The sequence below is a fragment of the Cryptomeria japonica genome, chromosome 7, assembly GCF_030272615.1.
Source record: "Cryptomeria japonica chromosome 7, Sugi_1.0, whole genome shotgun sequence".
In the NCBI taxonomy this organism is placed as follows: domain Eukaryota; kingdom Viridiplantae; phylum Streptophyta; class Pinopsida; order Cupressales; family Cupressaceae; genus Cryptomeria; species Cryptomeria japonica.
In genome coordinates this window covers 110,036,175-110,047,620 of record NC_081411.1, presented here as the reverse complement: position 1 = coordinate 110,047,620, position 11,446 = coordinate 110,036,175, and the positions used below count along the sequence as shown (strand labels likewise).

The 11,446-nt window shown below is 32.5% G+C and overlaps 1 protein-coding gene across 2 annotated transcripts; it reads right to left on the bottom strand.

Annotated features, from left to right (window-relative positions):
• Positions 1-6,259: 6,259 nt before the first annotated feature.
• LOC131049815 (GDSL esterase/lipase At1g71691) lies at positions 6,260-11,009 on the bottom strand. Of its 2 annotated transcripts, XM_057983894.2 has the most exons (5): positions 10,641-11,005; positions 10,198-10,316; positions 7,127-7,360; positions 6,777-7,023; positions 6,260-6,662 (listed from the first exon to the last, which is right to left on the bottom strand). In XM_057983894.2, the coding sequence occupies exons 1-5, from the start codon at positions 10,876-10,878 to the stop codon at positions 6,415-6,417; spliced, it is 1,086 nt and encodes a 361-aa protein (XP_057839877.1). In that variant the 5' UTR covers positions 10,879-11,005; the 3' UTR covers positions 6,260-6,414. The 2 variants fall into 2 exon arrangements, with proteins under 2 accessions (XP_057839877.1, XP_057839879.1); XM_057983896.2 differs by lacking the exon at positions 7,127-7,360 and having other exon boundaries at positions 10,641-11,009.
• Between the last annotated feature and the right edge of the window lie 437 nt (positions 11,010-11,446).

Below are 11,446 nucleotides of genomic sequence, written 5' to 3'. Positions count from 1 at the left end.
GTATCTATCTACACCCAAAGAAAAGGATGGTAAGAAAATTAGGAATAAGGTGATGTCTAAGTTAAAAGGATGATCTAAAATACCAACTTGCTGGCTTCTAAATTTATCTTAGGACAATCTTATTTAAAATATGTAAAAAATTAAATTTACTAAGTTTCTAAATTCATATAAGAATATACAAACTATTTTAAAAAGTCATATTAAAATATTTTAAAATTGATTCAATTATGACAAGTTTCCAAATTCATATAAGAAAATAGAAACTATTCTAAAAACTCATATTAAAATATTTTTAAAAATTACACAATAATATCTTACCATTTTAAAATATTTTAAATAAATTTATATTATTATAAAAAAATTCCAAAATAATATATATCCATATTATGAATAATAATATTATATAATATATATTATCTATTATAAATTTTTAAGGTTGATTAATTTCAAATGTCATATATACGTTTTTAGAAAAATATAACATGTCAATACATACAATCCAATAATTTTTTAAGCTATACGATCAAAAAATGAAAAACAGCCATCTAACCTGTAAAATTCCAGACCTGTGTGGGCCCGCTTAATCTCTTTGTTCTCTTACCCGTTTCCTTCCGATAAACAATCTTGTTAAAGCCAGTGGTAGCGGTCAGCCGACTGAATATATTATTCCTCGGCCTCAATAATGTAAAAGAAGAACGCCAGATGGATATATCCCACCACGTCGTGACAGATAGAAAAGAGACAGACCATTTCACAGAATTTCTTGTCTACATTGTGGGATCTGCAATGGGGATTGGGACCCCGACCGAGGGCATCTCTCGTCGGCACCCTTGGATCATGGGATAAGAAGTCTATGCGGAGAGAGAAGTTGTCTATGAGATAATAATATTTATAGTTCCCGCGCGTGACAATACAAAAATCAAATTCAAATGTTGTTGCCACGCTGCTCCAGAAGTTTGGTGGGAGACGGAAAGTGTCTTCAAGAGGCGGTCGGACTGTTTCACAAGTCTCCAAGCCGATCAGTTCAAATTTTTGCCAGCGTAATCGCAGCCTGTGCAAAAATGGGAGCGTTGGAACAGGTTTTAAGCATCCGTAAAAGCATGAACGATAGGCCACTTTCATCCGATGTAGTTGGAAATGGTCAGGTAGACATGCATTTAAAATGGGGAAGCATAGACAAGGCTTGTGAGCTGTTTGGCCGAATGGCTCAAAGAAATGTGGTTTCATGAAATGACAACTAGGTCAGTCCTATAATAACTCCTTCTGGCAAACAATGTGAAGGAGGAACAAATGCAGCTTTACTTAAACACAAAACTTTTACCATTTTTCAGTTCCTGGCCGCCTATATATTGCTTCTCCGCTTTTAACTTTGATCTTCTATTTTAAAAATGAGCTCTATGCACTGATTGTGCCTATATACGAGTATTGCTGCTTCTTTTTTTCCTTGTCTTATATATTCATAAAAGGGTGTGCATCCATTACTTGGCAAAAATCTGGTCTGTATAATATATCGCACACTCAGCAATTTATTTACAATTTGAATGTTGTTGTTTGTCATAACAAATGCGTTTGAAAGTCATATTCTTTGATCGGCAAAGATCGAAACGGGAAACGACAAAACAATATGTACAAACAAGACAAATTATAAATTTTACTTGTGTTTGAAGAAATGACAAAATTTTAACTTGAAACTTCATATAAAAAAGAAAAAATCATATGGGTATCGTCCTAGATTTTGAAAAACAGGTGTGGTTTTAGTCAAACATAATCAAAAAAGGAATTTGGTGTATTAAGGGGTTTGCTTTTTGTTTCTTAAAATACTTATGTAGACCTCCAAATGCAAACAATGCTTAAATTCACCAAGAATGCTTAAATTCTTCTTGAAACCATGAATTTGGGTTACATCTACACAAATGAAACTCAATATAGTTATTTTTCTCAAGTCCACATCAATATATTCAATATGATCGTAATCCATGATATAGCTGGTTTGAATCAATTTATTAATAAGTTTAATTGTTTGGTCATACAAGGTTTCCTCTAATGTCTTAATATTTGTAAAAGTGATGATCCCTCATTTAGACAAGGTATTGAAAGTGTTGAGGACATTATGCTTATGAAAGAAGGAGGAACCCTTTCCAAGCATATATTATATTATATAAAATGTGTATTACAAGTGTCAAAGGTTTTTCCAATGTGCACTAACAAAAACCAATGTGCAATGGTGAATATTGATAATGGTTATAATTTTAAAACATATTATAGATGAGGTTTATAGTAACTTTTATATTGACAACATAGATTTATTAATTTCATGTACATGAAATATTTGATGAGTTGGTTAGTACTCTTGAGTGATAAGAGAATATAATTTCCTTGATCAAATTATTGTACTACTTTACCTTGTCCCGTCTATCAACAATTGAAAGTATTATAGAAAAAATTTGTACACATTTTTTACTAAAGAAAAAACTATATAAATTTTATTACTTATAGATAGGAAAGTACAAATATCTTTACAAATAATTCACAATAAAATACATGTTCACACATCTTGACAACAAAAAACATAATATTATTAAGATTATCCTTTTAATGATTGTTTAATGTAAGAGTTCGTATAGAATGTTCTAGAGAATAAAATATTTGGCTAAAGATGTAGCCATCCAAGATCTAGGAGCTTCAATAAAAGCACAAGATAGATAAAATATGACAAAATAATGCTATTCTAACAAAGGATGCAAGTATACAATGAGAATTAATTAAGAATACAAAGAGAACTCCTTGGTTACATAAACCAAGGTGAGACATATGATTATATAAGATTATCATAGGTATTCAAGACTACATTTATGAAGATGCAATCCAAAATCTAATGGAAACAAATGTAGAACATTATACAAATACAAAGACACATCCTCCAAATGTTACTCAAAGGTCTCGATTCAATGCCAAAGTGTGACAAATGATGATGTATAGAAGGAACAAGGTCTTAAGGTTCCCCCATAATATTTGAAGTAGATGATGCAATTCCATAGGAGCTAACATCAATCTACAAGATGAATATCATAAATAGTGTTCTCAAAGTCTATAATATAAGGACTAACAAAATGAACCAACAATGTATATCAAGTAACCATATATCAAGTAACCATCCCAAGTAGTTACATATCAGGAAGAAAATGAATAATCATGTTGCACTAAATCATTAGAACCAATGGATTTTAAACACTAGTCTTATTAGAAACAATAGTAGATGAACATGAGTACTTAATGTATGCAATTAAACTACATTGTTCATCCTCCAAATTTTCATATGGTATATATTTTGATTTTATGAATATGTAATTCAATTAAATATCATGTTATCATAAAATCAATCTTTAATAGATACCACAATAATATATAATAGTGATCTATATTACACCCTATGCACGTCATATTTTTACAAAGACAATGTCATAGTCCATAATGTCAAATTCTCAAAACAAAATAAAAACAAAGCAGAAGAAATTTCTAAAAACTAAAAGTAAAACTTTTCTCCTTCAATATTAATTTAGGTATAAAATGGTGCATATTATTATAGTGCAATCTTATTTTCCATATCATTTCATTTACTATTAGAAATAATCTCCATAAAAAACATTTTCCATGCTTAAATCATGGAAACAATTGACATGCCTTTCAACATTTTTTCTTGTAGCAATTGTAGAGATTAATTTCATTGTAGTGTGCAATCAGCACATACTTGAAGGTTCTTCACAACTCCAATAGTTGTTCTTGGGGGACATATCTAACAAAACAAAAGAAATTTGTCGTTTTCATTATCATGGTAGATATATAATTATTTTTCCTCCTTTTCCACATCATTAAGTAAATGCCATGAATCTATAAAATACCCTCCTACTTTCATCTCCCATGCCAACTTCTCCAAATCTGCATGAATCTCTTTTTTTTGGATATGATTTGTCTCCTACACAAAATGAATGTACCATTTTATGGTCATCAATCCAACTACATCTATTGATCTTTTTATTCTTTTATCTTTCATTAATTTCCTTATCATTTGAACCTTGCACCATTTGTTCTTTTTTTATAGATGGTTGAGAAAGTAATCATTTTTAGGATCTAAATTTAAATCTATGTCACTTTAAAATGGAGCAGTTTCAAGAATTCTTTTTTAAGGAAAAGGGACTTTCATTAGGCCAAAAAATGGCAGAGTACTTAAAATCTTTTTTCTAATAAGTATTAACCCCAACTTTTTGGTTTGTAATTTAAGTGAGTAAATTTGAGATGGGGTTAGAAATAATTGCTCCTACTCGGAAAATTTTCTCCCACTTATTAATCATTGAAAGCTTTAAAATTATCTCAAATTAATTTTGTTTTCATTTGATATTATTATATTTTGTTATAATTTTTTTTTTAAAATTCATAAAACCGTGAGCTTCTATAAATTTTGAAGGTTAAACTTGTAAACTTTAACTACGCTACAAAATCATGAGACACCCACTTGAATACTTTTAAACATTTTCAATATTACTCAATAATTTTTTTTAAGAGTGCTCAACTCTAATGCTTTTCTTAAATAGCAATGCTTCAATAATTTTAAAATTTTAAAACAATCTTGCAAAATATTTTGAAGGTTAAACTTTTAAACTTCAACTAGACTACAAAATCATGAGACCATCCACTTTAAAATACTCTTAGACATTTTCAATAATAGCAATTAAATTTATTTTTCAAATCCCCAACTCTAATGTTTTTTTAAAAAAACAATACTTCAATAATTCAAAATTTTTAAGGTAATCTTGCAAAATTCATTTTGTGCCCATCCTAAAATTAATGCATTCCACGAGGCCACATTTCTCTGAGGCATTTCGTCGAATAGTTCGCGTGCCTTATCTATTCTTTCATTTGTTGCATAGTAGCTACGTATGACAAAATTCCTCTATGCTTAGTGCTTTGATGGATACCCATATACAACTCCAAAGCTTTGATGAAACCACATTTCTTTGAGCCATTCGATCAAACAACTCTCGGGCCTTGTCTATGCTTCCTCATTTTGAATGCATGTCTACTAGACCATTTCCAACTACATCGATGAAAGGGGTCTATTGTTCATGCTTTTTCGAATACTTAAAATCTGTTCCAACGCTCCCATTTTGGCACAGGTTGCGATGACGCTCGCAAAAATATGAACTGATCGGCTTGGATACTTGTGAAACAGTCCGACTGCCTCTTGAAGACACTTTCCGTCTCCCACCAAACTTCCGGAGCAACACGGCAACAACATTTGAATTTGATTTTTGTATTGTCACGCGGGAACTGCTAACCACTGACTGCTGACCGCTACCACTGGTGGTAACAAGATTGTTTACGGGAATGGTAAACGGAAAAAGTGGGCTCACATCTAAGTAGTCAAAGTTGTGTGTTGTTTAATGTTGGCCCTTAACCTCTACTCAATGTCTTCTTATAAAGTATTCAATAAGTAATAAATAAATAATTTATCCATTCACACATGAGTGTTCCATTTCACCCATTCCAACATGTATAAAACCATGGAGCACAATAAAATTAATCAACAATTTAAAGAATAAGAAGAATATGATTCCAGGTTAAACAACACACTCTAAACTTTGTCTTGCTTAAGTGGCTCATCTAAAATGACACTCTCTTCTCTATTAGAGCTTATCTATTAGTGTGATTTTAGATAAGCCACCTAAACAAGTCAAGCTGGACTTAAAAGTATACACTAAGCATTGAGTGCTTAGGTGGCTGTTCAAGTGAGCTCCAGTTTACTCAATCTTTTCACAATTTTTTAAATCCAACAGTTTGATTAGTTTCTCTATAACATTATCTTATATATCTTATTCTATAATATATAACACATATGTCTTCCATATTGAACATTGGAAAAGAAAACAAAAGCATATCATTAATTGTCTAAATATTCGATTATAAAAAGATACATTTTTATTTTCTTTTATAATTCGGATAACTAAAGCACCCACATTATAGAAACTATACCTAGGCCCATATTTTTCGGCATATGATACATAAGATAATGTGATAGTGTGATAGGACGAAAATTAACCAGACAAGCCGATTTTAAAAAGTGTGAAAAGTTTGAGCTGACTAGAATCTACCTTAAGAGCCACCTAATTAATGAATGCTTATTGTGTGCTGTTTAAGCACAACCAACAAATGAAAGCTTATAAGATACTATTTAAACACAACACAATAGATGAATATCACTCTCTTAACAGGAAAATAGTAAAATAGATTTATTTACTAAATATAGTGAAGTCCCCATTGTTGATCCATTATGAAAGGATGTACATGGCCAGGATTTCTGCAACGTAGATAATTTTGCTATCGGAGTTTATAACACAAGGATACAGAGATTGGGCATTATTAGTAACTAGAAGCTTTTTTTCCCGGGACTAATGTAGAGAGATTCAATGGGTACATAACAGATGAATTTCCACTCCATATCTCCTGCGAAAACATGGCATAAACTTTTTCTGTTGGATGTGCACCATCCCAGAACATATATGCACTTGAATCATTGCAGAACAAATCCTTTGGAGTCGTCTTTCCACAGTGTACTTGTGCATTGTACAATCCTGATCCACAACATGCTGACTTTGTATCTTTGAATCCTGCACACCACAATTTACATATACATTGGTTATATTGTTTCAGTAACTAAATCACTGAAAAGCTGAAAATTGGAAAATCATAGGGTTTATGGACTGTTTTGGAGTGTATCTTACCATAGGCTTCACCGTTTTGAATTATATTCAGGAGATAATCATAAGATTGGAATTGTATGATGGTTAATCCAGATAGTTTTTGGTTAAGGTGCGCCAGATGTGACTTCATAGCAGTGTTATATGCCACAAATAGCTGGTTTGCGGTCTCCAGACATTCACCTTTATTTATAAGTCTCCAAGAAGGACAACATCCTATAGGCGGAATACCCACTAGAAGGAATTTCCTTGCCCCCGCGCGATAAAGTCTCTGTCAAATCACATTACAAATTTCCAATGATGATGTTATTCGTCCATAAAATTATATACCTTCTTTCAAAAATAATATGTAAAGAGAGGCTTCTGAAAATTACAGCAATGTACTGATCAAATTTGGAGAGCAGCAGTGTAACAAACTGTTGAGGAGTACTGTTTTGGTGAGTCTGGTTGACTATGTAGAAGCTAATATCGTTTATTCCAATTGAAATGCAATATATGGATTTGCTAAGGTGGGATTTCGCTTCTGCAGCTCCAGATGGGTGTGTATTCCTCAGGATATAAGAAAAGTGTTCGAACTGCACTACTTGGTGACCCATTGTGATAATATTCTGCGAGGTTGAAGATGATTATTAGTATGAAAGCAAAAGTTTTAGTCAAATTCCTACATCAAAATTATGCCAAATCTTGGCAAATTTGTGTTGGCAATCTTGCATTACAAAAAAACAATTGTGTTATTTTTAAAAAATGAAACAATGTTATCTTTGAGTTGAAAGCCAATTTGAAAACTGCCAATGAATACTACTTCTGCTGTCAAACCACCTTCCTTGTGAGGAATTTCGTCACATTTAGCAAGCAACTTCTAAGCTCATTATTAAAATGGTTGGATTTATAATCCCAATTACCGCTATCTTGTTTTATCTACAGGAACCTTGGAAGGTATTAAACATTTACAAACGAAAATTCTATCATGATTCACAGATCATCATATCAAACAAAAACTTATAATTTTTGGGGATATCCCCTTCTAGGATTCTCAGAATCCCTTATTTTAGGGCCATTTTTCTTCTTCTTGATGCATGGGGGGATAGAATTTTTGCAGGCTTGTAGTTTACTCTTATTGGGAGATTCCTTGGTCATAGACCAAACATTGATTTTATTCGCAGCTGGGCATTCAATTGCTGGTTTTCTTTAGGTCTGCTGAGTGTGAAGGCTTTCATTAATAGATTCCAATTATTCTTCTTCAAACCATTCAAGTATTGCTCTTGAGTTCTTCTAGGAAGTCCCTAGATTCTTTGTAAGGCATTTCTTAGGTGGCTTGGTGGCTTGCTGTTTTTGATGCTACCAAGATTAACTTGATTCTTATCTAGGTTCATATACCAGTACCTTATTTAGAGTTTTGGGATGAAACTATCAGAACCTTATTTAGAATTTTGGGATGAAAGTATCATTCAAGTTATTGTTGATGCTATTCATGAGTCTGGAAGCAAATACTTCATTATGAACCCTCCTGAATGAACCACTTGCATAATGCTGAACATTTATCCTTGTGCCAAGATTTTAGTGAGGTCTCAAATTATTTCATGAAGTCTGAGATGGTTGTGTATTGTTGTGGGAGCTACCTCTTAGGTAAGGTTCAGTTCCTCATGCAAGGAACAAGCTTTGTCTGAAAGCCTCTTTCACGAACAAATTTCTGAATGTCCTCAACCTCATTTTAATAGGCAGGTCCTGTAATCTACTGGGAAATAACACTTTGCTAAGGCTGGTGAACTTGATGCAGTAACCGAGTAACCGTGAGTCCTTCGACTAAGTTTTCTCCTTTAAACATTGGAAGGATAGTCCATTCCCATTCTTCCCCTCTTCTGAAGCCCTTGTTGATGTTTGGTTTTAAGCCATCTTGAATGTCTAGCTTCTGGCCTGCTGCTTTGTGACTGCTTGGAGTCATCATTTTCTATTGGTTCTGCTACTAATTGCTGCCCTCTCTTACTCTTTATGAAACTTGTTCAGTTCGCCCCTTTGACTGTTTTACCTTTCATGGTTCTTTTGTTAATCCTTTTATATTGTAAAAGGATTTAGACCCTTCAAAATTAAAACATACCTTAATCAAAACAATTTTAACAATAATTTTTATTATCCTACAAAACCTAAGTCTCAGTATGAGTAACATGTAATAGTACTGACCCATTCCCCTGTTCTGACATGTTTTTCCTACAATTCCTTCAGTGTTCTGTTACTGCTGGTACGGCCAGCCTCTCCATCGAATGGGCTCATATTTAGTTTTCCATACTGCATATGAAAGAAAATATCAACTCTATTCAGAGTTATTTTAAGTTTGTATTAGAATAGAAATCTGTCTTCTGTTTTTTTTCCTCAAAAGGGAGAACAGAACTGATTTTTTTGTGTGAACAAATCTGCTGTCCAAAGGGTTTCTGAGCTCTCTGTTATCAATTTTTGGAGAGGAATTCTAGAATAATATCCAGATAAATATAGCTTTAAAAAGTTTTTTTAAAGTCTATTGGAAAGGGGACTGATATGGATGCATGAGGAGACTATGATTGGTTGGTTGGGACTCGAAAAATAAAGAAAAAGTTGCAATTTTCTTCCACAAAGACATTCTAGAGCAATGTTTGGCACCATGAAGGATATAGAATTTAGTAAGGATCAAGACAAAACGAATAGTATGTAAATTTAAGTTTTTTTCGTTTTTGTATGGCCTAATATTTTTAAAAATTTCACTCATAAATTCATTTATCAGATATCTGTCAGTCTTACAATGTTATCAGATATGCACATTATAAAACTTTAGTTTATTATTATTTTAGTTTTACTGAATTATTACAGTGATAATTGGGTAAGTTTCTAATAATCTAAGGGATGAGAACAGATCATCTTTTTAACAATTCTAATTAAAAGAAGGGTAAAAATTTATTCAATCATAAAAAAAATTACAAAATAAGGAAGGCAAACTACCCACAGAAAAAAAGCATTATATACTCCTGTCCATTTCCACTAAATGATCCAATATGTTAGACAATAAAATAGATACTCTTTAATTCTTGACTCTAACCTAAAAAATTTTCAAATCAAATCTATAAATTTATTATAGAATTCTTAAGAAAATTATTAGTAAATTTTTATTCCTTTAGATTAAAAAGAAAAGACTAAGGTGTCATTTTAATCAAACGATCTAAAAGTGAAACAAAGATAAGCAGATACGTTTATTTTATATAAAATGAAAGCAAAAGACAATGTACAGAGAGCTGCATTAGGATGCCTCTCTTAATTCATGTAATTGGTGTAGCTCTTATCAAAGCTTTTATAGCAAAACTCATCTACAACAGAGCAGATGTAATCGTGCAGAATCTAAATAAAACTATTTCTATTTCATACCCAATATTGAATTTTCATTGAGTTGATTTGAGGAAAAGGAAAGGAGTAGAGAAGGGACCTCATCAGCTGCTGTTGAGTCAAGCAATCCACTACCTCCTGATGCAAAATTTATCCCTCTGCTAAAATTTGCTTTTGGCTCCAGATATGGAGGGCTAAAGGGAAGCCCCATGTAGGCAGCTGCATCCATAATCACGCAATAGATGATGCCTTAAGTTATATACATTGGTATGATTAATAAAGCTAAAAATAAATCAAGAGGGCTGAAATTCAATAATAATATGTTATTTTTGAGAGATTGCATGTCAGTCTAAAATGGGAAGAATAATGTATTCTTATCCATACATCATATACTTCCATTCATTTTTCTTTTTCCTTTTAAATATTTTTTCCCAAAAAGGATAAAAATTACTTAAGGCATCATGTATTGCATAATTATGGGTTCAGCTCAAAAGAAATTAAGAGCGCTGAGCCTTTAAATCTTTAATAAGAATTGATACCAACCCAGAAAGTCGAAAGTGGTGCGGCCATTGGTAAAGCGACCAGTTGGGTAGGGAAAGAAAGAAACACCGTAAGGTATGAAGTTTGCACGCGCTTTACAGTGAGGGATGTAATTATTAGTCCCTGCATCTCCTAACGAATCTCCAAACACAAACATGGCTGGCACATAAACTCCTTTTTCAGCTGCCACAAAACAACTGATCATCCATAGCCCAACTAAAATACTCTTCATTATAGCCATTAACACCTAATTATCCCAGCAATCCTGTTCAATCTTCAACCTCATGTACTTGATGAGAACAGGCTGTTATATATAGAACAAAGGTTTAAGTCAAGTCTTCTTTACATGTACTGAATGATCAAAGCTGGCAATATGACTATTGTCCTTTTAATAAGATTGAAGGTGCCAATTAGAACTCTTCTATCAGTCGAATTTAGTGCAGCGACTTGAGGCTTTGTTGGTAATAATATTCTTCAGTATTCTCTTATAATTTGAAAAAGTAGTTGTATAGCACACCTTTTTTCCGCTAAAAAGAAAGTGTGCGTTGAAAATGTGTAAATTGTTGGAATAAACAATAATTTCTCCCTTGTTTGTTTGCCGCAGACCGACTTAGGTCACTGTCAAAAGACGACAATCTAATCTGTTTGCTATCTGATTTTTCTTCATCTTCATTACCACAATCTGATTTGTTTGTGAGCTGTATACAATCTGATTTGTTCTTATTTTCATTGTCTGGCGTAGGAAACAGTGTATGCTCTGTTTTGTCTCAAATCTCCACCGCCTCCGTTCACAGACGGCGGGGTATTAA